This window comes from Coturnix japonica, chromosome 3, assembly GCF_001577835.2.
Source record: "Coturnix japonica isolate 7356 chromosome 3, Coturnix japonica 2.1, whole genome shotgun sequence".
In the NCBI taxonomy this organism is placed as follows: domain Eukaryota; kingdom Metazoa; phylum Chordata; class Aves; order Galliformes; family Phasianidae; genus Coturnix; species Coturnix japonica.
In genome coordinates, this window is record NC_029518.1 from 91,752,899 (window position 1) to 91,765,722 (window position 12,824).

At 43.7% G+C, this 12,824-nt stretch overlaps 1 protein-coding gene across 1 annotated transcript; it reads right to left on the reverse strand.

Moving 5' to 3' along the window:
• Positions 1 to 5,651: 5,651 nt before the first annotated feature.
• Positions 5,652 to 10,853, reverse strand: LOC107312292 (cytosolic 5'-nucleotidase 1B-like). Its single transcript, XM_015859586.2, has 6 exons — positions 10,637 to 10,853; positions 10,393 to 10,560; positions 8,957 to 9,086; positions 8,343 to 8,465; positions 7,493 to 7,677; positions 5,652 to 6,571 (listed from the first exon to the last, which is right to left on the reverse strand). The coding sequence occupies exons 1-6, from the start codon at positions 10,763 to 10,765 to the stop codon at positions 6,233 to 6,235; spliced, it is 1,074 nt and encodes a 357-aa protein (XP_015715072.1). The 5' UTR covers positions 10,766 to 10,853; the 3' UTR covers positions 5,652 to 6,232.
• Between the last annotated feature and the right edge of the window lie 1,971 nt (positions 10,854 to 12,824).

Below are 12,824 nucleotides of genomic sequence, written 5' to 3' on the forward strand. Positions count from 1 at the left end.
CTGGAGCTGCTCGCTGCGGTGGGAAGGGGCCTGGAAACGAATAGCGGGGTCCTGAGGCAGGAGGGGCACGGAGTGCAGCCCTCGCTTCACGCAGGGCAGGGTCCTAGCCCAAGCTACAAGCCCAGATAGTGCTCTCCCACCTAAATGTAGTCAGAGCCCAAAACTGGGCACAGTAACTTCACGATTCCTTGCCATTTCCTTCTTGTCCCTTGCCCTAAACAGCCCATCAGTTTCAATCAAGTTCTTCCCTGTATTAGTACAGAACTTACTATGTACAAGTTTTAGGACATTACTCCTTGTCCTTTTGCTTCAAATTACCTAGAAGAGCCTGGCCTTATCCATTTGTCTCCCACCTCCCTTTAGATATTTATAAACATTATAAACATTAAAGGTTCTCCTTTGATGACCTTAGGAGCAGCTGTGTTCTTTCTTAGGTTTATAAATACCTGAGGTGTGGGAGCCATAGTGGTGAGGCTGGTCTCTTTTCAGTAGTGTGTGGGGGTAGGACTAGGGGTAATGGGATGAAAGTACAGCATAGGAAGTTCTGCACGAATGTGCACAAGAACTTCTTTACAGTGAGGGTGACGGAGCACTGGAACAGGCTGCCCAGGGAGGTGGTGGAGTCTCCTTCTCTGGAGATATTCAAGACCCACCTGGACGCCTACCTGTGTGACGTGGTGTAGGGAGCCTGCTTTGGCAGGGGGGTTGGACTCGATGATCTCTAGAGGTCCCTTCCAACCCCTACAATTCTGTGATTCTGTGATTTCTCAGATCCCCTCTCAGCCTTCTTTTCCCCTGGCTGAACAGACCCAGGTCACTCAGCCTTTCCTCATAGGAGAGATGCATTCATCTTTGTGGCCTTCTGCTGGACTCCTTCTGGGAGATCCCTGTCTTTTTTGAACTAGGAAGCCCAAAACTGGACGCACTTATCTAAATGTGGCCTTACCAGAGCAGAGTAGAAGGGGAGGATCACCTCTCTTGACCTACTGGCCACACTCTTTAATGCCCACCCCACCCCAGGAATACCATTGCCCTTCTTGGCCATACATGAAGGACTTAGGGGTCTTGGTTGATGAAAAACGTAACATGAGTCAGTAGTATGCATTTTCAGCCTAGAACACCAATGATATCTTGGGTTCCACCAGAAGAGGGGTGGCCAAAAGGGCAAGGGACATAATCCTCCCAGTTTACTGTGCTCTGACAACGGCCCAGCTTTAGAGCTGTGTCCAAGTCTGGAGCTTCCAGCACAGAAACGATGTTTTTGGACAGGGTCCAGTGGAGGTCTATGAAGGTGATCCAAAGGCTGGAGTACTTCAATGAAGATAGGCTGAATGAACTGGGCTTGTTCAGCCTGGAAAAGAGAAAGCTGTGGGGAAACCTCATTGCAGCCTTCCAGTATTTAAAGGGAATTTATAAACATGAGGGAAAACAACTTTTTATGTGGGTAGACAGTGATAGGACAAAGGACAAGAGTTTTAAACTAAGGGAGGGAGATTTAGATTAGACATCAGGAGGGAAGTTTTCTATGGAAAGTGATGAGGTGCAGGAACAGATTTCCAAGAAGGGTGGATGCCCCATCCCTGGAGGTGTTTAAGGCCAGGCTGGATGGGGCTCTGGGTAATCTAATCTAGTACTTGATCTAGTGGCTGGAAACCCTATTTGTGGCAGGTATGGATTGGAACTTGATCCTTGAGGTCTGTTTCAACTCAAGCCACTCTACGATTCTATGATCCTATCACTGTTACCTGGAAGAAGAGGCCAACCCCCACCTCACCACAACCATAAGGTCTCCCATGAGCCTCCTTTTCTTCAGACTAAAAAATCCCAGTTCCTTAAGCCACTCCCCATAAGGCTCGTGCTTCAGACCCTTCACCAACTTCATCACTCTTCTTTGCACACGTTCCAGGGACAACATCCTGATCGTTCTCCTTTGATGACCTTAGGAGCAGCTGTGTTCTTTTTTAGGTTCGTTGGCCTGTCATTGTTCCTCTGATCCTTGCTGGCTTTAATTTGATTAGATGTTAGACAGATAACCCGGAAGAGCCCTTCTGAGGGGCTGAAGCAGATTGAAGGTGACAATAAGGTTAAGCTACAGGTACCTAAAATGCAGTTAAGATCTCAGGAAAACAAAGGCTGCTGTTGAAAACTATGACCTCAGAGCACTAATATTTGAAGTGCAGCCATGCTGCTTTTCAGTAAGTGTTACGCAAGTGGTCAAAGAGCTTTACTTTTTACTGTAAATGTAAAATGGCACCTGTAATAACACACTTTTAGCTAGACTGTATTGTTACACTTTACCAAGTTTCTGTAGTCTCTGGAGCCTTACAAAGCTGTCAGACTCAGAGGCTGGCCTGTCACAGTAAAGGATAGATGGCATTCACATCTTTAATACTCCTTCTTGTTGACGGCTGAATCTTGTTTCCCATTTCTTTGCTTTGTATTCTCAGGACCTGTTCATCTAAACCCAGAATGAGCAAGAAATTCACAAGGAAACCCATGAACCTTTCATCCAGTTTCTTGTGGTTGGCCTGGATGTGATAACCATTTGCAATTGTAACCTCCACTTAATAGTCATATCCTGATGCTACCCACAGTCTATTCATATTGCTGCAGTCTGTTCTGAGGCTGACTTAAGCTCACATCACATCCAAAGAGATGTATGCAATTTTTCTGCCTTTTTCTTGCTGTCTCCCCTCAGACTGCCTGCCATACTTCCCGAAGTTTAACAAGCTGTATGAGTGCCACATCTAAACACATTTGATTCTCTGAGAGACCTTTTTTTTTCATCACAGAAAGCTCTCATCACTCTTTGCCCTTCACTCCACTTTCCGGCTCATGATTACACCAGAGAGTACTACAAGCAGGTGACACCATCGTGTCTTGAGACAGAGACGGCATTCTTAAACTGATGCAAGGGCGATAACCAGTGTGCGGTGTTTTTTCATGTGTTCTTCTGAGAGAATATTCTGCCTCTGGCAGGTGTTGAAACCTTGCTTATTTATACTGCCAAGTGACCTTGCTGACAAAAAGTGTGAGAAAGGGACAGTGGTTTACAATGAGATGCAAAATTATAAGAACCAGAATATTCTTTGTTAGAGGAACAGATTCATCTTGCAGGGTAAAGAATCTGCTATTTATCGTATGGCAGTGGGATTTATCATATGGCTGCTATCTCTAGGCTCCTGCCAAGGCTATCAGTGGCCAATCCAGCTCTCACTGTAAGCTACACAGTTCTACACAGGAGCTCATTGGTGATAGTGATCAGAAGCTGCTTGTCAAAGCAGGGATGACACTTGTATTTGGGTGTTGTTGGTCCCAGATACTACTAAGCAGGTTAGCTGAAAGTTCTCTCAAAATAACAACCTGCTTCACTGCTTTCGTTACCCATATTGCATTCAAGGAGGTGCATGTATTTTTATCAGTGCTGCATGTCATTGCAGTTACATGTTCTGGCAGAGGCAGAGAAACACATGTGGGGGTATTAAGTATCCACCTCAGGATGTAGGAGCCTTCATATCCCTGGGTCATTAGACCAGATCTACATTGCAACACCTGCAATGATGATCATGAGTTTATATATATGGATTTAATACGTGAATGCTTCTCTTTATTTCTCCATACATGCTTCAGTGCTGTCAGGACTGATGCTGCAAGGGACAGAGCTCTACCACTGTGTATGTACAGACCAATAAAGATACAAGAACTGGAAGCTTCTAATCATGCCCTGGCCAGCATGTTTATAGAATCATAGAATTACCAATGTTGGAAAAGACCTCCAAGATCATCCAGTCCAACTGCACGCAGCTTTCACATCTGTAATGCTAAAAATGCATGTGTGTAGGATGACTGATCACGTTCTGCTTCAGCAAGGCAGGGTCAGTCTTCCTGCAGTTTGCAGCCATGCTTTTGTGGCAAAGGTACACGTGTATTTTATACTTCACAGCTAAGGAATATTTTTTGGATGCCTTAGAGAGCTGATTTGGAGCTCTCATATAAAAACATCTGTTAATAACTTTTTTTTTTTATTATCTCCATTTAGCGAGGTAACTCTATCCCATCCTGGCAATGACCAAGCCACAGTTATTCATTTCTTCCTCATCTTCTGGCTGAGCTATAGAAATGTGATATATTTTGGGCACAAAGCCTTTAACACTTATGAAATTCCAAGTACACCAGAATTCTGCAATACATTCCATCAATACGGCAAGCTAGTGTGCGAACACAAAACCTTTCCAGTGCTTTCTGCTCAAGTTTTGTATAGAACCATGGCTTTCATCTTTTGTTTCCAGAGATCTTTGTGGCTTGGATGAGAGCATTTAAAAGACGAGCTACATTTTTAGGAGCAAACCACAATTAATGCAGTGAAGCTTTCTGCAATAGCAGGACAGTTCATCTGGACAGAAGAGACTGAACCTTCTCAGAGGCTAATGGGAGATTCTGGAATGAATTCCCACAGGAACCACAGATCACCACAAGCATTCACTACTGTCTTATACTCCCCCTGCAAGGCACATTCTTTAGGTTTTGTCTCTTATATAAATACATAGCAACAGTAAAAATAAAACAGGACACTCGTTCCACTAGGGAGGGGAGGAGGATAAACACCACCTGACAGATGTTAACTGTGTCATTTGGAAGGCATTCAAAAACATGGATGACACTGAGATACGAGAACTTAGCACAGAAGAGGTAGATTAGACCTATGGTGCCATTTTACATGAATTCTTGTTGCAGCCAACACCTGTCCCATGGAAACTCATCTGAGTTTGCCAGATTCAGTTCATGTAGATCACAGAACAGACGTAGATACTAGTATGAATCCAATAAAAAAAACCACATATAGTTCTTTAGTCTTTGTCTAAGTCATTATATTCATAGCATCTCTGACAAATGAACATGAAATCTGTTGGAACATACGTGCCTTTGAGATCTCTGCCTCATACCTCCAATTAGGCTGAAAGCAGTGAGTAGTGGGTCCTACACTGATTTCAGCTGGGATAAAGATAGCTTTCTTCATATTGCCTGGTATGGTGTTATGTTGTGGCTTTAGGAGAAAAACAATGCTGATAATACACTGATGTTTCTAGTTCCTGCTGAGCAGTGCTGTATGGACCCAAGGATGTTTCAGTTTTTCAGTACTGTATTGTCCTGCCAGTAAGGGGACTTGAGAAAATAACGAGAACTGGTGACCCAAACTGGCCAAAGGGATATTCCATACTATATGACATCATGTGAATAAACAAAGAAACACCCTATAAAACTGTGGGGAGTTGGTTAGGGATGGCTGCTGCTGCTCAGGGACTGGCTGGGCATCAGCTGGCTGTAGTGAGCAATTGCTTTGTGCATCACTTGTTTTGTATACATATTTTTTATTATAATTACTATTATTTCTCTTTCTTTTCTATCCTGCTAAGTAGTTTTTAATCCCAACTTATCAGTTCTGCCTTTCTCCCCATCTCACTTCTCTCAATCATTCCACTGAGGCAGCATGGAGAATGAGCAGGAGGCAGCGTTGTATTCAGCTGCTTGCTGGATTAAACCACAAAGTGTTCTAAATACTTCAGGGAGGGAAGAGATACAGAATTACTGATCACATTAAATTCACACTGCGTAGGAAATTATACTAAAGCCTGTGAATAGAAAAATGACAATGTTCTGTAAAGCCAGCTTTATTACAGTAGGAAAACAGTATAGAAAAATATAGGGTTCTTGTAAACACAGTATCAAATATACTAATATTTCACTTGAAAGACCATGGAAGCTAAAACCTGCAGGTAACAAAGCTACTGAAAGCACATATAACAAGGTAATGTCACGCAGGTAAACTGGACTTGTGGTAATTTCAGAAATTACCAGTAAGGGCTGTATTTGCGGTTGTTTCTTCTTATAAATAACCCAATTACAGTTTATGTTAGAGAAAATATTACTGCTCTCTGTCTCTTAAAATATATCTCAAACTATAAAAACAGTACAATTTTTTTCCTAATATTGAAAACACAGTGTCATATCCAGAAAGGTAAACAAAAATAAACCCTAAACTGCTTAAGAATGCTATTAAAATAACTATGAAAAACCGGCCTATATTAAAAATATTTCATTTAAAGGTTGTTCTAGCCAGAAGTCAAATCTTTAAACAAAGTGCATGTAACACACACATATGGAGGTTTTCAGACCTACTAGTATATTAGAGGCTGGCTGAATCAAGAACTTTATCCATAATGGTACCACCCAGTCATGCAGATTTTTGGTATTTCTGAGCAACACCATAGGGAACATGTGCAGCTATGGTGCCTAATTTCTGCGCTCCTTCGATGTGAAACATCTGGTCATCAAAGAAGATGTGTGGACGTATTTTCACTAGGATTGGTCCCTTAGGAGCTCCTGCTAGGAAGAGCGCCTCATCAATCTCCAGACCCCAGCTACGAAGTGTCTTCAGTACTCGGGCTCCAGAACTTGCTGCACTTCTGGCTGTCACCAGGAAGGTCCTTATAGGACAATTTAATCGCTCATTTTTTGCATAGAACTTCTTCTGAAGCTTCCCTAGGTCTTCCAGAAAACCTTTCAAAGGACCCTGAGAATGAAAGATCAAACACACAATGAATATTTGCTTGTAGTTCCTAAAATCACTCCTGTGCTTTCTTCCAGATTATCACTTATAGAATTAGTTCCTTAATGCTACGATGCTTAGAGCAATCTCTATGCATAATATCTCTGAGTAGGTCTGCAAGGGCTTACAAGACTTCTTACAACATAAAGTTATAACTATACTGCTTAATACTATGTACTTCACAACCACCAAACTTCTTTTACAATGATCCTGAAGTTACAATCACTTGCCTGTACAAAGCCCAACAGCAGACTTAATTACACATATGTCAGCGAAGTCATTTCAGATGAATGACAACATTGTAATTACATCCTGATTAAAAAAAGTAAATTGTATTTTGAGCCAACTCCCAATATGTTGCTTGGTGCAGAACTTTCATAGATCAAGCTTTTATTCTTGATTTATACCATTGTTAACAACAGCACAGATAGTATTTTAAGCTAATTTTAAAGTATTTGTGGCCTTTAGACAAATTTCATAGTTCTGACAGAGCATAACCATACATATTACCCTGCTTCCATTACCTGAATATTCCAGTAGCTGAACTTAACATTACATACACAGTGTGATAAAGAAAAATTAAAGGAAATCAGTAGCACTCTTTGGCTTTTCTAATAATTATAATACAACTGTAAGCCACTGGCTCACATATGTAAGTTTTTCTCTCTGAAGTGACTGATCTGCTGATAGGATCGTCATGGTGGTCTCTCATGTCAAACGTATTTTAAAGATAGTCCTTGAAAAAGGAAATAAGTAGGGCAAAGAAGCAGTAATTCAGCTTCCACAGTGAACTGTGCACATCAAAAAGGGAAACTGGACAAAATACAGCAGGAATGAGAATTAAACTAAATGTTCTGAAGTGTTGTCGAATCAAGAAGTACAAACCTGTGCAAGAGGTTTATTTTCATTCAGCTGTTCGTGTTCAAAAAATTTATCTAATCCTTGCTCTTTGACGATCTGTTCTGATTCATCAGAAAACAGAACTGCATCCCCATCAAATGCCACTCTCAACTGCGTATCCGAGTAAGCAACATCCTTGTTGGCACTGAACATGGTAGCTGCTGCAATGCCTGAAAGCAGATCAGAGAACTTCAGTTGCCGTGTCCTGCAGCATCATTCATAGAATTATCAGCAGTTCAGATCCAATGGTTTATTTGTGGTGACCTTTATTTATAGTGAGTAGAAACCATTTCTGAAGTTAGTTTGTAATGGCTGGTCTGTGACACATTTCAATGAGACAGCCCTCATATATATAACTCCTTCAATAGGCTCACTTTCAGTTCCACAGAACACACAAAGCTGGTCCCTAAGGTGTTCTGCAAATGAGACAAGGCATGAAATTCCAATGAGACTAAGTTGAAATAATTGTATTTCTTAATATTTTTTTTTTTGCTTCTAAAACAAGGAAGTTAGCTTTTGTAACTCCTATCAAACAAATGACTCAATTCAAACACACACTAAATGGAACAAGCAGGGATGCACTGAGTTCAGTTCCTGGAGGATGGCAGCAGAAGTAGCAGAAAGGTGAGGCAGAAATAAAGGCAGATTAGGTTAGCATTATCAGCACGCTGAAGGGTCCGAGGGGAAACATGCAGAGAAATATTGTTAAGTAACTATAAATGATAAGCTTTTGGCATGCAAAATAATAACTTCCTTCACTTGATGAAGCGGTACTACTTTCTGTGAAAGACAAACAGTTCCTAGATTGGCTTTTAACAACAAAGAGAATCCCAACCTGCTTCTATAGCTTCTTGCACTTTCTCAGAGTCTGCTGACAGGTACAGGTTGGTAAGGTACGCAGTCAGGTAGCCAACAGGACTTTTTCCTCCCGTCAAGCAGAAGCGTTCTATTGTTAAGCCTGAAATACGAACGGCACAAGGTGTGACTCTACTTGACACTACAAACCTGGAAAAGGAAGCTGGGAAAAATTACTCTAGCCTACAAGTGAGACTAAGTTTAAAGAAGGCAAAACTGTTCACTGCTGCATCAACAAATTACAGAACTTAAGCGGACTGTGATATTTAATCTGTCCTTCCATCCAGAGAATTTAACACAAAATCCCCCTAAGAAACAGAATAACTGCTGTGAAAGGACATGTATATTGAATGCAAATACCAAAGAAATGAACTTACTCTCAGAAATTAGGATTCACACCTGATTAAGTCCGAACTTTGGACCAAATCCTGTTTAACACTACCTCACTCTGACACACAAAAATACTTATCGCTCCCAAAGGAATGGGTGTCAGTACCAAAGGAACCATTTTCAGTAAGGTCAGAGTAGAAAAAAATACATTATTTTATTATGTAACCACAGGCTGTTCTATAAAGCAGTATTTACTTTACTTACCATAGTGATTAATGCTGTTTATGAGCCTCACTCCCACTTGGGCATGGTTGTTAGTCATCAAAACAATGTCAAATCGTTCTTCATCATCAGGGTACAGTTCGAGAAGCCTGGCATTGACATGTTCTAGTGCCTGCGGGTAACAAATGTGGCAGTCAACTTACACGCGGAATTTGCCTTTAACCACGTATTTCAAAAACTGATCATTGAAGATGTTTTACATCCTGAGAGTAGAACTCAAGCAATGTCAACACACCTTTAAAACCTAAGTTTTCTGTTCCTAAAATTGCTGTGGCAGAGCTTCTCAAACAATTTTCCACGGATATAAAATGAACCCTGTGGACAGCAGTTTCTTCAGGTTAGTCCCACTGACCTGTCACTCCAAATCATATATATGATTTCAACTTGAGATTTTTTAACTTGCTTTCCATGCTGGACACTGTTTGCCTTGGCCATTTCTCTGATCTTGTGCAATGAAGGCAGAATCCATCACACCTCTGCTCAACCCTTGACTGCGAACTAGGGGTCTATTGCCTTTTCTGATCCTCCAGAATTATTTCCAGGATGAGAATGAATCTTAGAATCACAGAATGACTTAGGTTGTAAGGGACTTTAAAGCCCATTTAGTTCCAAACCCTGCCATGGGCTGGTAGCCAGCCACCAGATTAAGCTGCCCAGGGCCCTATCCAACCTCTGGGGATGAATGTCTGCAGGGATGGGGCATCCACAGCTTCTCTGGGCAGCCTTATTCCAAGCTCTGAATAAAGAATTTCTTTCTGACTTCTAATCTTCTTATCCCATCTTTGAGTTTTAAGCCATTACATCTTGTCCTGTGTAGGCACTCCCTGACAGAGTTCCTCCCTATTTTTTCTGTAGGGTCGTCTTAGATACTGGAAGGCCACTATAAAGTCTCCCTGGTTTCTTCTCTTCTCCAGACTGAACAAACCCAGCTCCCTCTGCCTGTCATCCCAGGAGAGATGCTCCAGCCCTCTGAGCACCCTCATTGCCCTCCCCTGTGCTCATATTCCAATAGGTCTATGTCCTTCTTGTACTGGGGGCCCTACTGATGAACAAAGTGCAGCAGGTGGGGTTTCACGACAAGAAAGCAAGGAAAGATTAAAGCTGATAAAAATAGTTCACTTCTCTATAAAGTAATTTGATTCATGTTAAGTCAACAATATCTTTAATTACAGCAATTCTAATACAAGTGGGACTAAAAAGCGAAACTAGGGCTACGAACAGAGGGATGTGAGTTTTTTTTAGGGAAGGAAGTTACAACAAACTTACAACAGTCTGGGGCCTGTCTTAACTGTGAATGACCTCACAAGGAAGGGCTCTGTGCCCACACCCGGGGTTATCTCCACGCTAGGAGGGCTCCCAGCTCCTCCTCTTCCCTTAGTCCACCCTCTCAGCATCCCCAGCGCCCTCGAGCCGCGCACCTTGACGAAGTGAAACGCCGGTCCAGGCTTCAGGGTGACGTTCTCGTTCTGCTGCTGGTACTCCACGTACTTCTCTAGCCCTTGCTCCTCGTAAATCCGCCGCTCCTCAACCATGTCGAAGAGCGCTCGGGACGAGACGGCCACTGTGATGGCATGCTGAGGCTTGGGCTGCAATGCGAGAGGAGGGTAGTAGCGGCACCCCCGGCACCTCACATACCCCCATCCCCATCCCGCCCCCGCTCACCGGCCGCGGTTTCTTGGTGACCAGGTTATCGTAGAAAGCCTTGGCCGCTGCCCAGTCCCGCTCGGCTTCCTGCAGCCCGCTCTCCTCGGCACTACCGAGCTGCGGTGCGTCCGGCCCGGAGCCGCTCATGGTGCCGGGGGACGGGGCACGCTGTACGGGAGCGGCCGGAGCTCAGCACCGGGAAGCGGCGGGGCCGCTCCGCCCCGTTCGGGCAGGGGAAGGCGATGGGGAGGTGGCTTTCCCTTTCACTCCGGCCCAGCAGCTCCCGCCCACGGGGTAGAGGGGACAGAATTCATCCACGCCCTGCTTGATGTTCGGCAACGCCCGATCTGATCTACGGATGGCATTTTATCTGCGGCACTTAGGGATTTATCGTTGCTTTAACATTGGCTGGAAGAAGTTCGTGGTGAAAGAAAAAAACAAACACAAAAAACAAGACGCAGAATACAGTAATAAAGGACTGGTTGGCCATTGAGCAGCCTGAGGTCCTGTGTTCCACGCAGCTCTTAGGAATGGTCATTTAAGTGATAGCGTTTGGTTTGTGTGTAGCGAGCTCAGTGAGCTGTCATTCCGGATGATGGACTGGTCCTAAAAAACAGGATCCTGCACAGGGACGCTTACACAACATGGCCTACTTATCTCATGCATACTGCTCGGAAATGCTCCCTGCCTATCTGAACCACTCCCCGTGCTGATGGGCTGGAGGTGGAAGAGGGAAAGGAAGGAAGCAGTTCTGCCTGGGCTCAGTGCATCCATAGCCACTGTTGGCAAGCAGTGACTCCACAGTGACAGCACACAGCTCAGTTCAGAGGAGTCAGAACATTTTGAAGGCAGACCCTAAACGTTGCCTCAGCCCGATGCTGTTGTGTAACGTGCAGCAAATAGTGTGTTTTCTGTCTCTGTCCATCCCCAAAAGCCATAACTGTGTTTGCTGCTTTCCCTGCTCATTTATTTATTTATTTATTTATTTATTTTAACATGGTTTCCTGATGCAAGGAGGCTTATGTGATTATACCATCTGTCCATCGTTCCCTAGCGATGCCCAGTTCCAGATGAATTTGGCAGAAGGATAAAGATCTCAGAGAGATTTAAATTCTCAAAATGTTTAATCAGCAACAGCCTGCAGGAAAAGCCTGTACTGCAAGTGCAGTGCATTAATCTGCTTCTTCTTGTTCTATATAATAGCGAATGAATACTACCTGGCCGTCTGCCTTCTCCAGTCAGCCCTATTGCCCATGGTCCCACCGAGCACAGGGGGTCTGGAAGCAGTAGGAGCTTTCTGGAAGGTAAGACAATGGGCAGAGCTGGGGTAAGAACTGGGGAAGGAGGGCTGTCATAAAACCATGACAGAGGTGGGCAAGGAAGAACCTGATGAACTCCAAAAAAAGCAAGTGTAGTGTCCTGCACATGGGAAAGAATAACCACATGCATCAGTACAGGTTAGAAGATGACTTGCTCTACAGAGAAAGACCTAGGTGTCCTGGTGGGGAGAAGGTTGGTCATGAGACAGCAGTGTGCCCTTGAGGCCAAGAAGGCCAGTGGTATCTGCATCATGGACAGTGTGGCTAGTAGGTTGAGGGAGGTGATCCTCCCCTCTCCTCTCATCTCAGATGAAGGCCACATCTGAAGTACTCTGTTAAGTTCTAGGTTCTCCACTTCAGAAAAGGCAGGGATCTCCAAGAAAGGGTCCATCAGGAAAACAGAGAGATTATTGAGGGCCTGTAGCATCTCCTGCACAAGGAAAGGCTGAGGGACCTGGGACTGTTCAAACTGGAGAAGAGAGTGAAAGAACAAGGGACAAACTGGAACACATAAAGTTCCATACAAACACAAGGAAGAAATACTTTACAGAGAGGGTGACAGAGCACTGGAATAAGTTGCCCAGAGAGGATGTGGAGTTTCTTCTCTGGAGATATTCAAGACCTGTCTGGATACTTTCAGTGCATCCCACTGTAGGGAACCGTCTTCAGCATCTAGGTTGAATGAGATTAACTCCAGAGGTCCCTTCCAATCCCTGTGATTCTCTGATTCTTTTCCCCGAGTTTTGATCCTGAACATTTCCCTGCAGTGTCTGTACTCAAAAGCTGCTGCATGACATGCTACTGAGAACTCCCTCTCCTTCCTGCAGTCAGATCGGGCAAATCCCTGCCAGTCTGTCATCATCCAGCATGGGGAAAAGCTGGAAAAG

Excerpts from the sequence above, each read along its gene's own strand:
- LOC107312292 (XM_015859586.2), bottom strand. The coding sequence starts at position 10,765 with ATGAGCGGCTCCGGGCCGGACGCACCGCAGCTCGGTAGTGCCGAGGAG. Across the intron at positions 9,087-10,392 it reads CGGCGTTTCACTTCGTCAAG|GCACTAGAACATGTCAATGC; the intron begins GTGCGCGGCTCG and ends TGTTACCCGCAG. Across the intron at positions 7,678-8,342 it reads GCAAGAAGCTATAGAAGCAG|GCATTGCAGCAGCTACCATG; the intron begins GTTGGGATTCTC and ends ATCTGCTTTCAG.